The sequence below is a fragment of the Dendrobates tinctorius genome, unplaced genomic scaffold (genome assembly GCF_039654945.1).
Source record: "Dendrobates tinctorius isolate UK_male_01 unplaced genomic scaffold, ASM3965494v1 ptg000251l, whole genome shotgun sequence".
NCBI classification, from domain to species: Eukaryota; Metazoa; Chordata; class Amphibia; order Anura; family Dendrobatidae; genus Dendrobates; species Dendrobates tinctorius.
The window spans coordinates 6,683,713-6,702,417 of record NW_027361918.1 but is presented as its reverse complement, the minus strand read 5'-3'; the positions used below and the strand labels follow the sequence as shown (position 1 = coordinate 6,702,417).

At 50.2% G+C, this 18,705-nt stretch overlaps 1 protein-coding gene across 1 annotated transcript in view; it reads left to right on the top strand.

Moving 5' to 3' along the window:
- The first annotated feature begins 3,909 nt into the window (after positions 1–3,909).
- Positions 3,910–18,705, top strand: part of LOC141065367 (vomeronasal type-2 receptor 26-like) — a 52,426-nt gene continuing 37,630 nt past the window's right edge. The window contains exon 1 of the mRNA XM_073557810.1: positions 3,910–4,238. Within this exon, the coding sequence (XP_073413911.1) occupies positions 3,916–4,238 (323 nt within the window). The 5' untranslated portion in view covers positions 3,910–3,915. The remainder of the gene's footprint in view (positions 4,239–18,705) is intronic.

Here is an 18,705-nt window from a genome sequence, read left to right as displayed (position 1 = left end):
CGCAGGATGGGAGCACATGACAGGATTGGGGCGCAGGATGGGAGCACATGACAGGATTGGGGCGCAGGATGGGAGCACATGACAGGATTGGGGTGCAGGATGGGAGCACGTGACAGGATTGGGGCGCAGGATGGGAGCACGTGACAGGATTGGGGCGCAGGATGGGAGCACATGACAGGATTGGGGCGCAGGATGGGAGCACATGGCAGGATTGGGGCGCAGGATGGGAGCACATGGCAGGATTGGGGCGCAGGATGGGAGCACATGACAGGATTGGGGCACAGGATGGGAGCACATGACAGGATTGGGGCGCAGGATGGGAGCACATGACAGGATTGGGGCGCAGGATGGGAGCACATGACAGGATTGGGGCGCAGGATGGGAGCACATGACAGGATTGGGGCGCAGGATGGGAGCACATGACAGGATTGGGGCACAGGATGGGAGCACATGACAGGATTGGGGCGAAGGATGGGAGCACATGACAGGATTGGAGCACAGGATGGGAGCACATGACAGGATTGGGGTGCAGGATTGGGGCACAGGATGGGAGCACAGGACAGGATTGGGGCACAGGATGGGAGCACATGACAGGATTGGGGCGCAGGATGGGAGCACATAACAGGATTGGGGCGCACGATGGGAGCACATGACAGGATTGGGGCGCACGATGGGAGCACATGACAGGATTGGGGCGCAGGATGGGAGCACATGACAGGATTGGGGCGCAGGATGGGAGCACATGACAGGATTGGGGCGCAGGATGGAACCACATGACAGGATTGGGGCGCAGGATGGGAGCACATGACAGGATTGGGGCACAGGATGGGAGCACATGACAGGATTGGGGCGCAGGATGGGAGCACATGACAGGATTGGAGCGCAGGATGGGAGCACATGACAGGATTGGGGCGCAGGATGGGAGCACAGGACAGGATTGGGGCACAGGATGGGTGCACATGACAGGATTGGGGCCCAGGATGGGAGCACATGACAGGATTGGGGTGCAGGATGGGAGCACATGACAGGATTGGGGCGCACGATGGGAGCACATGACAGGATTGGGGGGCAGGATGGGAGCACATGACAGGATTGGGGCGCAGGATGGGAGCACATGACAGGATTGGGGCGCAGGATGGGAGCACATGACAGGATTGGGGCGCAGGATGGGAGCACATGACAGGATTGGGGCGCAGGATGGGAGCACATGACAGGATTGGGGCGCAGGATGGGAGCACATGACAGGATTGGGGTGCAGGATAGGAGCACATGACAGGATTGGGGCCCAGGATGGGAGCACATGACAGGATTGGGGCGCAGGATGGGAGCAAATGACAGGATTGGGGCGCAGGATGGGAGCACATGACAGGATTGGGGCACAGGATGGAAGCACATGACAGGATTGGGGCGCAGGATGGGAGCACATGTCAGGATTGGGGCGCAGGATGGGAGCACATGACAGGATTGGGGCACAGGATGTGAGCACATGACAGGATTGGGGCGAAGGATGGGAGCACATGACAGGATTGGAGCGCAGGATGGGAGCACATGACAGGATTGGGGTGCAGGATTGGGGCACAGGATGGGAGCACAGGACAGGATTGGGGCACAGGATGGGAGCACATGACAGGATTGGGGCGCAGGATGGGAGCACATGACCGGATTGGGGCGCAGGATGGGAGCACATGACAGGATTGGGGCGCAGGATGGGAGCACATGACAGGATTGGGGCGCAGGATGGGAGCACATGACAGGATTGGGGCGCAGGATGGGAGCACATGACAGGATTGGGGCGCAGGATGGGAGCACATGACCGGATTGGGGCGCAGGATGGGAGCACATGACCGGATTGGGGCGCAGGATGGGAGCACATGACAGGATTGGGGCGCAGGATGGGAGCACATGACAGGATTGGGGCGCAGGATGGGAGCACATGACAGGATTGGGGCGCAGGATGGGAGCACATGACAGGATTGGGGCACAGGATGGGAGCACATGACAGGATTGGGGTGCAGGATGGGAGCACATGACAGGATTGGGGCGCAGGATGGAACCACATGACAGGATTGGGGCGCAGGATGGGAGCACATGACAGGATTAGGGCGCAGGATGGGAGCACATGACCGGATTGGGGCGCAGGATGGGAGCACATGACAGGATTGGGGCGCAGGATGGGAGCACATGACAGGATTGGGGCGCAGGATGGGAGCACATGACAGGATTGGGGCGCAGGATGGGAGCACATGACAGGATTGGGGCGCAGGATGGGAGCACATGACAGGATTGGGGCGCAGGATGGGAGCACATGACAGGATTGGGGTGCAGGATGGGAGCACGTGACAGGATTGGGGAGCAGGATGGGAGCACATGACATGATTGGGGCGCGGGATGGGAGCACATGACAGGATTGGGGCGCAGGATGGGAGCACATGACAGGATTGGGGCGCAGGATGGGAGCACATGACAGGATTGGGGCGCAGGATGGGAGCACATGACAGGATTGGGGCGCACGATGGGAGCACATGACAGGATTGGGGCACAGGATGGAAGCACATGACAGGATTGGGGCGCAGGATGGGAGCACATGACAGGATTGGGGCGCAGGATGGGAGCACATGACAGGATTGGGGCGCAGGATGGGAGCACATGACAGGATTGGGGCGCAGGATGGAACCACATGACAGGATTGGGGCGCAGGATGGCAGCACATGACAGGTTTGGGGCGCAGGATGGGAGCACATGACAGGATTGGGGTGCAGGATGGGAGCACATGACAGGATTGGGGCGCAGGATGGGAGCACGTGACAGGATTGGGGTGCAGGATGGGAGCACGTGACAGGATTGGGGCGCAGGATGGGAGCACATGACAGGATTGGGGTGCGGGATGGGAGCACATGACAGGATTGGGGCGCGGGATGGGAGCACATGACAGGATTGGGGCGCAGGATGGGAGCACATGACAGGATTGGGGCGCAGGATGGGAGCACATGACAGGATGGGGGCGCAGGATGGAAGCAGCACATACCAGAATGGAGACCATACACCAATATAAATGCTCGCCTCCCGGGCGTTGAGCGGGTTCAATAGCGAGTTCTTAATATAGTCCAGGACGGACTTTACCTCTAGTTTTCTTGAGATTTCACTGGAACGTTAGGGAAATATTTGATTTGGAACTAGGAATAGAAGTATATATTCTTAGGATTGTGAATCACTGGGCTGAACCGCCAGCGAGCCCGTGCTTTGCACTCATTTAGGGTAATGATACCAGCTTCTGTCAGGGTGTAACGTCGACCGGTTCAGACGGGCGCGCCAGCAGGTACATTTACATAGAGAATATAACAGAAAAAGGTCTCTTGGGTGCCGAGCTGCTCAGCACAGTGGGTACAGCCTTCTGGAGAAATATTTGATGGGTTCTCTTGGTGTGGATACCAAAACCAAGTAGGAATCATTTCATCCCTTTTTAAAACTAGTTGCAGAGCGTGGACTGTGAAATTGGTTCTTTTCCCGTCCGTGACTCTGCTGTATCTGGAACCACACCCTCGATGAATGATTTACAAAATGGCCTATAGAGTGTCCAGTGGTCGGACATGACGGAAAGGATAGAATCAGTTTGTTTGGTCAGTTTGCATCTTGCTAATTGTTAAACTTAAACTATTAACACTTCTATTTTTCAAAGCTTTCTAATTTTGCAGAACATTTTCAACACCTGACTAAAAATTTAGATAATTCTGTATTTCTCTGTTACTTTTAGAAATAAATTAGATAGGAGCTAATTACTTCTCTCTGGAAGCAACTCTTAATTTAAGACCAGGATGAACAGCTGAGCCTCAACCTAAATCCAGACCACACGGAGATGTAGGGTGCTGCGGTGTATAAAAGGAGAGCAGATGTGATCTCTGATATCCGTCCTCCACCATGCTACATGACCACGAGCTCTGCGGCCGCCTGTTCCTGCTTTGTGTTGCATTGGGCTGCATCGCCTTATCTGGGAGAGCCATGCACAGACCTCTGCTCTCAGCGCACGCCAGGACAGCGCTGATTCTTGTACTGATTCTGAGTGTGAAGCCATGTAGATCCCAGAGTCCACCATCAGCCTGTCATCTGGACCTGGTTAACACTATTGAGGACTATGAATATTTTCAGGATGGAGACATCATCATTGGAGGAGTTTTCACTGTCAATTATTTCATGACTGCAATTGACAAATATGAGATGATTCGTAATTATATCTGTTTGAGGTAAGAATAAATGTCTCGGGGTCGGTGATGAGGAGCTCTCAGGTCCTAGTCTTCAATATCGTCTGGATCCTGGCTTTACGGTATGGTCGTATGGTCAGATTTTACATCCCCGCTCACCCGATGCTTCTCTATGGAGCTTACCCGGTCATGTCATCATCCACGTCAGGATTTCTCTCCTTAGTGAGTTCTCTACAATGATGGATGCTGTCCACTGTGGAGAAGGAATAGCGGGTGGAAACAGCTGCTATCTGCTCGTAGATCTCAGTCCAACCAGATAATGTGTTAGGCTGGAGTCACACTAACGATTTTAAAATCGGTCCATTTTGATGCAGGAGAGTTGGACAAGTGTCATGCGAGTGTCATGCATTTTTTTATGCAAGTACAATCCGATTTTTCACACCTGGCATTATTATTATTATTATTATTATTATTATTTATTGTTATAGCGCCATTTATTCCATGGCGCTTTACATGTGAGGGGGGAATACATAAAAACAAGTACAATAATCTTAAACAGTATAAGTCATAACTGGTACAGGAGGAGAGAGGACCCTGCCCGCGAGGGCTCACAATCTTCAAGGGATGGGTGATAATACAGTAGGCGGGGGTAGAGCTGGTCGTGCAGCGGTTTGGTCGATCGGTGGTTACTGCAGGTTATAGGCTTGTCGGAAGAGGTGGGTCTTCAGGCTCTTTTTGAAGGTTTCGATGGTAGGTGAGAGTCTGATATGTTGTGGTAGAGAGTTCCAGAGTAGGGGTGATGCGCGAGAGAAATCTTGTATGCGATTGTGGGAAGAGGAGATAAAAGGGGAGTAGAGAAGGAGATCTTGTGAGGATCGGAGGTTGCGTGCAGGAAAGTACCGGGAGACGAGGTCACAGATGTATGGAGGAGACAAGTTGTGGATGGCTTTGTATGTCATGGTTAGGGTTTTGTAATGAAGTCTCTGGGCAATTGGGAGCCAGTGAAGGGATTGACAGAGGGGAGAAGCTGGGGAATAGCGGGGGGACAGGTGGATTAGTCGGGCAGCAGAGTTTAGAATAGATTGGAGGGGTGCGAGAGTGTTTGAGGGGAGGCCGCAGAGCATGAGGTTGCAGTAGTCAAGGCGAGAGATGATGAGGGCATGGACTAGGGTTTTTGCAGATTCTTGGGTAAGGAATGAACGGATGCGTGAAATATTTTTGAGTTGAAGTCGGCAGGAAGTGGAAAGGGTTTGGATATGTGGTTTGAAGGAGAGATCAGCATCAAGGATTACTCCGAGGCAGCGAGCATGTGGGACTGGGGAGAGTGGGCAGTCATTTACTGTAATTGATAGGTTCGTAGGGGGGGTCACGTGAGATGGGGGAAAGATGATGAATTCTGTTTTGTCCATGTTGAGTTTCAGATATCTAGTGGAGAAGAAGGATGAAATAGTGGACAGACATTGAGGGATTCTGGTTAGTAGGGAGGTGATATCTGGTCCAGAGATGTAGATCTGTGTGTCATCAGCATAAAGATGATACTGAAAGCCATGAGATTCTATGAGCTGTCCCAGGCCAAAGGTGTAAATAGAGAACAGCAGGGGCCCTAGGACTGAACCTTGTGGGACTCCGACAGATAGGGGGCGAGGTGAGGAGGTGGTGTGTGAGTGGGAGACGCTGAATGTCCGGTCTGTTAGGTATGATGAGATCCAGGATAGGGCCAAGTCTGTGATGCCGAGGGATGAGAGGGTCTGTAATAATAGGGAATGGTCCACTGTGTCAAAGGCAGCCGACAGGTCCAGGAGGAGGAGGACAGAGTAGTGTCGCTTGCTCTTGGCAGTTAAGAGGTCATTGGTGACCTTAGTAAGGGCAGTTTCAGTGGAGTGGTGTGACCGGAAGCCAGATTGTAAGCGGTCGAAGAGGGAGCAAGAAGAGAGATGGGAGGACAGTTCAAGGTAGACGTGTTGTTCCAGTAGCTTGGAGGCGTATGGGAGAAGTGATATAGGGCGATAGCTAGATACAGAGGATGGGCATCCGATGCAATGCGATTTTAACATGAGCTTTTACATACAGCAATTCTCTGTCATTAACACATCGATTTCAAAGGAAATATTCTTCAAAACATACATATATATATATGGGCAAATACAATTAGTATAGTGTGTGCGCAACTTACCGGATACGTATTTAATGAATAAAAGATTATTTTTCGGAAAAAAATGGCGTGGGGTCCCGCACAATTTTCATAACCAGCAGAGGAAAATACAATGGCTGGGGGCCAATATTTATAGCCCGTGAAGGGGGTAATATCCTTGGAGCTTCCCAGGCTATTAATATCAGCTCACAGCCAAAAGTTTTTTACCATAACCAAGTTCCCCGCATCATGTTCCCACATGCTTTATGCATCCATTAGCCCTCTGTGTCTGTACTGTTACACACTTAACACCATGGCTGGTCCATACAATCAGGGCAACTGTTACCACCCACCTTTCGTGTCTCCCTCTTTCCTCATAGACTGTAAGCTTGCGAGCAGGGCCCTCATTCCTCTTGGTATCTGTTATGATCTATGTGATTATTGTTATGCTGCAATGTCTATTGTCTGTACAAATCCCCTCTGAAATGTAAAGTGCTGCGGAATATGTCGGCGCTATAGAAATAAAATTATTATTATTATTATTATCTGTATACTTAGCCTTTACTGGCTATTAAAATGGGGATCCCCCCAAAAGAAAATGACGTGGGGTCCCAAATGACCGGCAGAATTTCACTGCGGTGAACTCGCCTCTGCACCGAGCAACTTTCCCACAGTGATAGAGGGGATCTCACCGAGGTCACCGCGTTTCAGCCCGTCTGGGAACCCAGCCTCAGTGACGTCACCGCTAGTCACTCAGGTTGTGCTCTCAGCAGCTCATTCATCATTGGTTCTCAGCCTTGGATGGTCACATCTTGGCACTGTCCAAGTTGAAAACTATTTCTCTCCCAGACATGGATTATGGCGTGGGACAGAACAACATATAGTTATGGTATAGTTATGGTATATTGTTGTTTTTACTGTGACTATGGGATTAGTGTCTCATTGACACCTCTCCATTACTAAGCCATGGGCTTGATGTCACCAGACAATACAAAGGTAACATCAACCTCCCCCAACTATCACCCCACTTGCCACCGCTACAGGGCAGTGGAAAGAGAGGCTAAGTGCCAGAATTGGTGTATCTTAGAGGTGTGCCTTTTCTGGGGTGACTGAGAGCTGATGTTTTTAGCCTGGGAGGTGCCAGTATCCATGGCCCCTTCCTATGCTATTAATATCAGCCCACAGCTGTCTGCATAGCCTTTGCTGGTTGTTAATTATAGGGAGACCCCATGTCACTTTTTTAGGGTCCCCCATTTTAATAGCCAGTAAAGGCTAATTATAGAGCTGTGAGCTGATATTAATAGCCTGGGATGCTCCATGAGTATTACCCCCTTCCCAGGCTATAAACATCAACCCCCAGCTGTTGGCTTTCCCGCTGCTGGTTATGAAAATTGTGCGGGAGTCTACAATATTTTTATCTGTAAAATAATCTTTTATTAATTAAATACATGTACAGTAAGCTGCACACACACTGTACTAATTGCATTTGTCACTGACATCTGTATATCTACCTATTCTATGTGTATTTACTGTGTGTAATCCATCTCTTCTATCCTGTCGGCTTCTGCAGTGATTTTACAGTACACGGCAGATGAATTGCCGACTTTTCTTCTATCTCTCTATGCAATATAAATACATATATATATATATATATATGTGTGTGTATGTGTTACTGACATCTAGATATCTATGTATTTTATGTGTATCTAGGGTGGGCCATTTATATGGATACACCTGGGTGGGCCATGAATATGGATACACCTAAATAAAATGGGAATGGTTGGTGATATCAACTTCCAGTTTGTGGCACATTAGTATATGGGAGGGGGGAAACTTTTCATGATGGGTGGTGACTATGGCAGCCATTTTGGATGCAACTTTATAAATGGCCCACCCAGGTGTATCCATATAAATGGCCCACCCTGTATATCTATTCTGTTCTCACCTGTCAGTGTGATTTTACTGTACCCGCATATGAATTGCTGGCTTTTCAAATGCGATCGGTGGATAAAAATCGGACTGCACTCGCATGGGCGGTCACCTGCAGGTCACAGAGCGCCTGTGCACTCTGATTTTTGTGATTAATGTCATCGTCGATCGCACCAAACAGAGCAGGCCCTGGTGACACTGTGGTTGCCAGGCACCAGTCTATGATCGGTGGTCTTACAGCATCGATCCTAGGCTGTACATCAGTGTTTCAGGCAATCTGATTGCCTGAATCACTGAGAAACACTGCGATTGGCTGTTCCGGATTGAACAGGCAATCACTGCAATCATAGTTGCAGGGGGGGGCGCCGCCACCCCTGGGACAAAGTCGCCATGTTCCCTGCTGTGACATCGGCGGCCGTGCCTGCCGATGCCCCATCAGGTCGGCACCAGCCGCAGCCTCTTCTTACCGGCGCTCCTCCACCTGCACGCTCTCTCGTCCTCGCTCCCGCTCTGCTGCGGTCCCGTGCGCCGACCTTAGGCCGCGGGCGTGCGCCCGACCGCTCTCTTTACCTGGTGGTGGGCTTCGCTGAGGGGCAGGGCTTCGTGACCACTTCCTGGCAATGAGGTATTTCAGGCGTCCTCCCTATGGGGAAGACGCCTGTTGATTGTGTGGTATCCCTGCACAGTTCTGGCCCCCATTAGTTTCACTATAGTTCTCTAGTTTTGTGGTTCCCTCAGTTCCTGTTTGCTTCCTCCCTGTCTGTTCCGCTTCGTCCTGTCCGAGCATTCCACTCAGTCTTCCTCCTGCCTATCGTCTGTATACGTGCCTCCTGGCCTGTCTCCTTCCCTTTCCTGGGTCCCTTGTCCTCAGTCCGTTCTTTGCTATACCTGCCCCTTGGGCTTCCACCTCTGCCTTCCCTCCCCATTTGTGCTGTTCTCCTGCCGCCCTCACGAGTATTTGCTGCCTGGTTCCTTCCTCCTCCGGTACCTCCTGCTCAGGTACCCTTTGCTCTGTCCGGCATCGCTTCAAGCCTTACTTGTCCTTCGAGCCGTCCCTCTTGGTACCGGCTGTCGCGGTTCTGACCCCTGCGGTCCTGCCCCTAACGATCCCTGTATAGGGGTCGGTTATCACCTGGCGCGCTCAGCCCAGGGGCACCAGATCCGCGATCCAGAGGGTCCACTCTCTGACGTTGTCTGCTCCTGAGTGTCACACCTGCTGTGAATCCTTAAGGATATAAAGTTATTCTCGGGCTTACTGTGCGCTGCTTGACCAGAATGAAATCACCACAATATGAGCAATTTGTCCATTTAAATGGACAAATTGCTCATATTGTGGTGATTTCATTCTGGTCAAGCAGCGCACAGTAAGCCCGAGAATAACTTTATATCCTTAAGGATTTGCATTGGAGGTCACGCAGTGGACCTTCGGGCGTGCAGCAAGCTGACGGCGAGTTTATATGCTTATACCTCTCCTGGAAAGGGTGAGTAGACTTTTTTCACATCTATTTCATTTATCACCAGATAAGACCCTATTGCGCTCTTTTGTTTCCTAGTTTTATTATATTACACCTGCTGTGAGAAACAGTAGGGACAATCATGCAATCACCGCACAATTATCTGCAGAGGTCGCATTATTGACATGACGTACATGTACTGCATCAGTCGGGAAGTCCTTCCTGATCATGAAGTACATGTTCTACAAATGTCGGGAAGGGGCTAAAAGGGTTTTCCCATGAATAAACCATATATTAATTAATATGTCTTGGAATAATAATAATTTCCATAACTGGATGTGTTAAAAAAATGTTCCTGTGCAGAGATAATCTTATAAATGCGCCTCTGCTATGTGCTGGCTAATTTGTTGAGCAGAGCTGCTCATGTTCATGGTCACACATAACACAGCTCCTGGCCAGGGTAGCATAAGTCACTTAAAATAACTGAGCAAACAGAGCCTCCCTTGCTCTCGTCTTCTGAAGAGAGATGCTGTTATCAATCTTGCAAAATCACCAGCCCACAGCTTATAAGGCAGGTCTTCTAATGATGGCTGTCTCTTGCTGCTGTAGCTGGGTGGGGTTCATGTTATCTCTGTCTGCACATATAGTCATAGTGGTATAGACCCCAGAACAAACCACTGATATCTGAATGTTTTACAAGAGAAATTGTGCTGGGCTTTGTAGTTCTACAAATACTACAGCTCCGCTACTCATCAGCACTGTCACTCAAGGAGCAGAGCCCAACCTTCATAAACCAAGAAGGTAGGAAACTGTAATGCGATTGCACTGTCCCGAGCGTCTCAAGACACAACCTGAGAATACCCCTTTAACATAGGACGGGAATCAATAGCGTAGCTAGCAGGTGGGCAGAGTGGGCAGAGGGGGCAGTCGCCCCGGGCCCCTTGCTCTGAGGGGGCCCACCCACACCCAGAGCTTCTGCCACTATTAACTATGTCAGCATGTGCAGTTCACTGATGTAGCTAAGCTCCACTGTTGTTGCAGGGAGACTATAGCTTTAAGCTTCCTCCAGCAAACTGCAGACAGGCCCACACTGCTCCCTGAGTGTCTGCAGGAGAGAGGTCACCTGAGGGTCCACCTTTCTCCTCCACTGAAAAGCTCCATAGCAACTGCAAGGTTTGCACTATGAACTCTTCTGAAGGAGAAGCCAGGACCCACCGGAGGATTCTCCAGTTCTCTGGTGGGCCAGTCCAACCCTGACCACAGAGCACCAGCTTCTTCACCTGGACAGGAGCAGGACAAGACGGTGCTGTGAGTAAGAACTCGGGGGCCCTGAGGGGTCTGTGCACGGAGGAGGGGGAAGGACGCTGCTCACCTCCTGACAAGTCCTAGATGGTTTATTTTCTTGTATCTGAGGCACAGTAGGTTTATGGCGGCTTCTTGAACTTTTATACAGCTCAGAAGGTGTCTCTGTCAGTGCAAATCAGTTGCCATCAATCTCATTGTGCCTCAGAGCGACTGACATGAGTGGTCAGTATCATATATATGGTATATACGGTATATAAATGTAAAAATATATAGTAGTAAAAAAAATGAAGGCAGCGCACTATTGACAAAATTAAAAAATATTGTTTTAAAAGCCTCTTGGGGCTCAGCAACGTTTCGGTTCACTGAGAACCTTTTTCCAGGAGAACCAAAACTCAGTTTTTTTTCATTTTGTCTAAATGGTGTGCTACTTTCATTTTTGCTGCTATATTGAAGATCGGTAAATGCCTGGAATGTTTGGCAGCCGTATATTTCATATATCTCTACATATATATGTATATATACAGTATATATACACACGCTGTCACGCGGCGGCTGCCGCGCACTCCTCCCATTGCCTCCTCCCGACCGCAGCTTACCCGCTCACCGGTGGCCTCCTCGCCTCGGCGCCGGCTGCCTCGGGCTTCTCCGCGGTCCCTCCCGGCTCCTCTCCTCCGTCCGGCGATCGCGTCCGTCCGGTCTTCTGGACCGCGCCGGGTGCGCGCTCCCGCCCCTCCTCCTCGGCGGGCGCGCGCACACACTATGCCCGGGCACACGCGCGCCTCCTCCTCCTCCTCCTGAGGACGCGCGCCTTCCTCTCCTGCACTAGGAGGTCACGACCCAGAAAGGCCTACTACTTCCCCTATATCAGGCCGCCTCTTCCTGCTGGCGGTGCCTGATTATCACTGCGCTTCGTTAGTGATTCTGGCCCGCTCTCTATGTACGCCCCTGCGTCCTGTTCGCCCGTTGCTCATCCGCCTTTTCCATTGTCCTCTCTCCTAGGCTCGGGAGGTCCGTGGTCGTGTCCCGTCCAGTTCTGTTCCCGCACCAGTGTCCTTCTGTTCGTACCTGCTGTTCCCGCCTGTCCTGTGTCTCCAAGCCGTGCCCGTCTGTCCTGTGTCTCCAAGCCGTGCCCGTCTGTCCTGTGTCTCCAAGCCGTGCCCGCCTGTCCTGTGTCTCCAAGCCGTGCCCGCCAGTCCTGTGTCTCCAAGTCGGGTCTACCTGTCTGTCTGTCGATACATCCCCTGGGTACCAGCTGCCGTGGTAATAGTTACCCGCGGGCTTGCCCCAAACACTCCCTGTATAGGGGGTGGTCCACCTGGTCAGCTCGCCCCCGGGAGGTTCGTTGCCACGGTCTAGCGGGTCCACCCCAGGAGTACCTCACACACGCACCCTGTGACTTGGTCCTGTAGCCGGGGTGAGGGTCCTGTCATCTCATATTGTAAATCCAGGGTGGCCAGCATGAAAAGCCAATTACGGTATATAACTTTTTATTAAAAAAAAAAATCCCCACAAAGTTGAGGATGAATATATATGATAAAGAGCCATATAGACCCCTGAACTTATACTCAGTCTGGACAAGACCCCCCCCCCACGGGCAGAAAAGGGAATAAAAGAGAAGATGTACCAGGGGGGCACAGTTTCATCATTACATGAGTAATATTTTACCTCCCCCTCTTCTAATTCCCTCTTTCTTTCCAGTTCCCTCTTTGGGGTCTTGACCAGAAAAGAGTATTTCTTTTAGGGTCACCTGGGTACATTCAGGGAGCTGTACCCATACGCTGGCCTCTATACACACCCACTGGCTGCTTATATTTTCTTCTATTTAGTTCTTTGTCATATATATCAGGACTGTGCAGGTTGGAGCCCACAGACAGGGACCGACGGAGACCAGAATCCAAGGCGTGGGAGCTACAGCAGGGGTCATTATACAGTGTTAGAGCTAATTCGGGGGTCATTATCCAGCGGATGAGCTAATGCGAGAGTCAGTATACAGCATGAGAGCTAATGCAGGGGTCATTATACAGTGCAATGTACTGTAAGATATGTATGTTAAGTAACATTTGATCTTGCTGGAACCTTCCAGAATCCTCCATTCTATGAGAAATCTCCCATTTCACTCTACTGAGGACATTGTAGACTGTCAGCTCCTGCAATTCCCCCTTCCCCCTCCTTAACAGCTCTGTGCCTGCATTTGGTAACAGGACACCGTCCATTTCCTGTTACAAGTATTTGGCCCCTCTCCACAGAAAGGAATGTTGATTAGTTAAGGGAAAGCATTTCTTTGTTGAGACATGCGGCTGAAATAAAACAATGAGAGATATTAAAAGAAGCTCTAGCATGCACCTCCCTCGTGGCAGAGAAATAGTAATCACATCTCTGCGTAGGCAACGAAGCCAGCTTTCTAACACATATTTTTCACGACTCTAACCCCTCCAGAAACTGAGATATGGATTGCTCCCAAATGGAGTGTCTTAATTATGGCATGTTTGATGTTGATTTATTGTATTTGATAAACTACAACCAATGAGACCCTCGGCATGTCTATACGAGCTTCCCTTGTTAAGATATGGTTATTATAAGTTTTTTAGCTATATAGCAACTTGGAGAAAGAGGGGATGAACTTCTCCAGACTGCCCCTTTCGTGATGTAACCGACCCTAGGCTATAAGATACCCCTCCCTTGCAATTCTTCAGTTAAGCTGGAGATTTGATGCTGACAAGACCTGCAGATGTCTGGGGATGTGTGGCTCCACCTTCTTTCCTCACTTGGGTTACTTAAAGAACCATAAGCAACTGTAAGTGTACCTTCTGTTTTCATCCCTATTATTTTGATATTTGCCTTGTACATATTTACTGTCTCAACTTTGTAACAACTTTTATCTACGTAATCACTGCCCACCTTTTGGGAATAAATGATAAAATTATAAGTCTGCCTTCATGCTCTAAGAAAAGAACTATGCCCCTTTTTTAGATAATCGCTACTAATTTGGGGGTTTGCCATGGACCCTCTTAATTAACTGTTTGATGAAGTGAATCGTGGCTGGTGGCAGCGTGGTGTGTTCGGTTGGTTGGGCTAGTTGGCAGTACGGAAGGTTCTTAGATGCTGAATGAGTGGCCATGGCCAAAGCATTGATAATTCCCTCACTGCAGTAGTCTAATTGCCCGTGCACAACAAGCAGCCCATCCGGCGACTAATTATCCTAGGTGCAGTTCCCTGACTGAACTGAGGGTAACGCGGGCGCCGGAGAGCTGCAAGTTCCAAAGTGGAACTGAGAAGGTGGGATATCCATATATCCCCGCAGTTCTTGGAAGGTTGTTAGCAGCGGTGGGGCATCCAAAATAACCCCCTTGCGATAAATTGTTAGAGCAAGATTAGCTGGCTATACTTTTTTGTCACATGGTTCCAGTGGCGGGATAACTAAGATAAGCCCCCACTGTTCCTGTGATAGCCGTGTGCCGGCAGTGCGTCGCATCCCTCCGTCCGCTGACATACCCATGTCAGTGGTGGGATCGTGATGTATTGGTGGCACAGGGTGCAGCTTTCGTCACATACAGTATGGGAGCTAGTGTGGGGCCAGTATAGAGCGTGAGCGCTAAAGTGGGGGCCATTATACAGTACAGTTTAAAGGCTGTGGGGGCCATCATACAGTATGGGGGCCTATATACAGTGTGGGAGCTACTGTGAGGGCGCAAGAAACATTCTGCTATGTAAAGGGCACAATGGTGGCATTATTATGTGAGGCAGTTAGAGGATCCCTGCGCTTGTACCACACAGCAGGTGCAGTAATAGGGACACATACGGCAGCAGCGGCTCAGTATTGGGGTATCAGGTGCAGTAATAGGGACACATACAGCAGCAGCGGCTCAGTATTGGGGTATCAGGTGCAGTAATAGGGACATATACGGCAGCAGCGACTCAGTATTGGGGTATCAGGTGCAGTAATAGGGACACATACGGCAGCAGCGGCTCAGTATTGAGGTATCAGGAGCAGTAATAGGGACACATACAGCATCAGCAGCTCAGTATTGGGGTATCAGGAGCAGTAATAGGGACACATATGGCAGCAGAGGCTCAGTATTGGGGTATCAGGTGCAGTAATAGGCACACATACGGCAGCAGCGGCTCAGTATTGGGGTATCAGGTGCAGTAGTAGGAGCACATAAGGCAGCAGCGGCTCAGCATTGGGGTATCAGGAGCAGTAATAGGGACACATATGGCAGCAGCGGCTCAGTATTGGGGTATCAGGTGCAGTAATAGGGACACATATGGCAGCAGAGGCTCAATATTGGGGTATCAGGTGCAGTAATAGGGACACATATGGCAGCAGAGGCTCAGTATTGGGGTATCAGGTGCAGTAATAGGGACACATACAGTAGCAGCGGCTCAGTATTGGGGTATCAGGTGCAGTAATAGTGACACATATGGCAGCAGAGGCTCAGTATTGGGGTATGAGGAGCAGTAATAGGGACACATATGGCAGCAGAGGCTCAGTATTGGGGTATCAGGTGCAGTAATAGGGACACGTACGGCAGCAGTGGCTCAGTATTGGGGTATCAGGTGCAGTAATAGGGACACATATGGCAGCAGAGGCTCAGTATTGGGGTATCAGGTGCAGTAATAGGGACACATACAGTAGCAGCGGCTCAGTATTGGGGTATCAGGTGCAGTAATAGTGACACATATGGCAGCAGAGGCTCAGTATTGGGGTATGAGGAGCAGTAATAGGGACACATATGGCAGCAGAGGCTCAGTATTGGGGTATCAGGTGCAGTAATAGGGACACGTACGGCAGCAGTGGCTCAGTATTGGGGTATCAGGTGCAGTAATAGGGACACATACGGCAGCAGCGGCTCAATATTGGGGTATCAGGTGCAGTAATAGGGACACATATGGCAGCAGCGGCTCAGTATTGGGGTATCAGGTGCAGTAATAGTGACACATATGGCAGCAGAGGCTCAGTATTGGGGTATGAGGAGCAGTAATAGGGACACATATGGCAGCAGAGGCTCAGTATTGGGGTATCAGTTGCAGTAATAGGGACACATACGGCAGCAGCGGCTCAATATTGGGGTATCAGGAGCAGTAATAGGGACACATACGGCAGCAGCGGCTCAGTATTGGGGTATCAGGTGCAGTAATAGGGACACATACGGCAGTAGCGGCTCAGTATTGGGGTATCAGGTGCAGTAATAGGGACACATACGGCAGCAGCGGCTCAGTATTGGGTGAGTAGTTTGTGCAGGTTGGAGATAGATGGGTACTAAGCTGGAAATGTGAGAAGTCAAATGTGTCTTTGTTGTATTCTCTGCAGATGAGTCCTGGCTGGAGAAGTAGACATGTCGGTCTGAGTAAGATGTAAAAGTGAGCGATTATCAGAAAGAACGTGGCCTGTTATCATCTGTAACTGTATAGTAAACTCTTGTATATGCTGCAGGACTGGTATCTACCACGATGAGGTCACCATATGGCGGTAATATCAGTATTGTTTTTTGTATAGAGATTTTTTCAATTACAGCGCGGTCATCTGCTGAGGTTCCCCTATACTCACGACTAGAGTGTACCAACCGGAGTTGTAATCAGGGTTACCGGTTAAGGGCCCACTCAAATTTTTTTGCCCCCCCTAAGCTGAACCCCTAGCTACGCCTCTGACGGGAATGCAGTATTTTTAGGACCCTGAAGGCCTGTTTCTATTTCCAGTTATTGTTTTACTAAATCTGGTTCATACATATCTATCCCCTTCTATTTTTCTAGTCGTCTCCTGTGTGACTTCAGTAGGTGTGGACCCACTGCACCACTGGCCGATCTTACGCTGAAAGGACATGACTAATTGACAACCTGGTCTTCACTAGTACCGCTGATGGTGAGGATGGGCTGGGCCATTAGAGTAGCCACCAGTTGCCACTCCAGGACAATTTCCAGCCTTGCAGCAGCTGACCAAAGGGTTAGGGGCACAAAATGAAGTACAGAGGGCATAAACAGAGATGTGGTCGTACAGTCCGAGGTCAGGGCCGGCAGCACAGTATCCCAATATGAAGCCAGGGTTGGAAGCGGAGAGTTCAGTCAAAACAAGTAAACTAGCCGGGTCAGTAACAGGAGAGTCAAAACAAACATGCACCCAGACGGATTACAAGAAAGGAACTGACACTAGGAACCTAAATTCAGTAAATCCAGGCAATATGGAAAGGAGCTGAGTAATGTAGATCCTGATAGGACAGGGAAGCAGAACTTCGTGGGACACAGCAGGTTAAATTGCTGCAAAGTCTGGCCGCGCCTCTTTAGCCAGACAACATGAGGATGCAGCAGTGTTAGGAATGCCGCAAGTGGCAGTTCAGTGTGATGGTCTGCCACATGGAGGAGCAGAGCGGTGAACACAGTGAGTGGGATGGTGTTGAGAAGATGTGTGAGTTACTGGCGTGACACTCTGTTGTCAGAAAAACTGGTAAAACATATGTTCATCTGGTGGAAGGAATGGCCCTTAAGCAATAAATCTTCTTTTACTGTAATTCAGAGGTGTACTCTTAACGTTTCCATGTGGTGGCACATAGCTTGTGGTATATGTTGCACTGAAGCAACAGATTGTCATGTGAGCCTCTATCTTCCCTTGTGAAGGTGGCACAGGTCGAGGTGTGTCACTGCGGCACCTCTAACTATTTCTAACTTCCAATTCATAAGAGCCACACGGTCCCGTAGTGTCGCTGAGACTCTGTATGAGAAACCTGTCCCAGCCTTAAACAATTCCTTATCCTTCAGTAGTGTCTGTGTGGGGAGGTTGGCCTGACCGATGAATCTGCTTTCAGTGAGAGGCAGAGGGAATAGCTCAGTGTAGGAATAGAAGCACTGAGATGAAGAAGAGTAGGGTGCCGTACTGAGTGTGACCATTAGAGGGCAGTGGGGAGCACAGAAGAGAGTAGTTATGTAACTGCCACAGGTCAAGGTCACTCTCATTGGTCAAAGTTGACTGTCAGGTGACAGTGGGCGGGGCTACGTAGACCTGGTAGTATAAAGGCTGTGGGAAGGTTCCAGAAGGGTCAGTCATCCAGGGTAGCTCACTGGATAGGAGGTTCTGCTGCGCAGGGAAAGGCAGTGGAGACGGTCACGGGGGGGTGACCCAAAAGCACAGTGGCATCAAACGGAGACAGTCTGAGCGAATTAAGGGACAGTGTACTCTGAACGGTGAAGCGCTGTGGTGGAAGTGCCTAGGGCAGCCACAGTGAGGAGAACCGCAGAGGACACCACGACGGTGACACAGAGCAAGTAAAGGTACCCGGGTCTGTGTGAAAAGAAATTGTCAAAAGTCCTGCCATGAACTGTGGAAGTCGTCAGGAGGGTGGTGAATAAACACAGACCTGTTGAATGTAAGCTCCTGTTTCAGTCTCCCGTCTGTTTGCGTCAAGAAGTGGGTCACCCCCCCCAGTTCTGTGGGATCAGCACACCTCTCCCGCCTATCAGCAGCAGCACCACCGCATCTTCACCTCATCTCCCTCAGCCCTGCCCTAACCCTACACCTGTATGCTTGACTAGGAAAAGGAACTGCTTCTTGCGCCCCCTTAAATCCTCCCACCATGAGCTAGCCCAATTAACTCTGTCCGCAGCCTAACTAACTGTTGTAGGCCAAAAAGTAGATTAAATAACATATAATAGAGGTCAATGCATTATATTAACACAAGATCTTCAGAAGGGGCGCCGACCG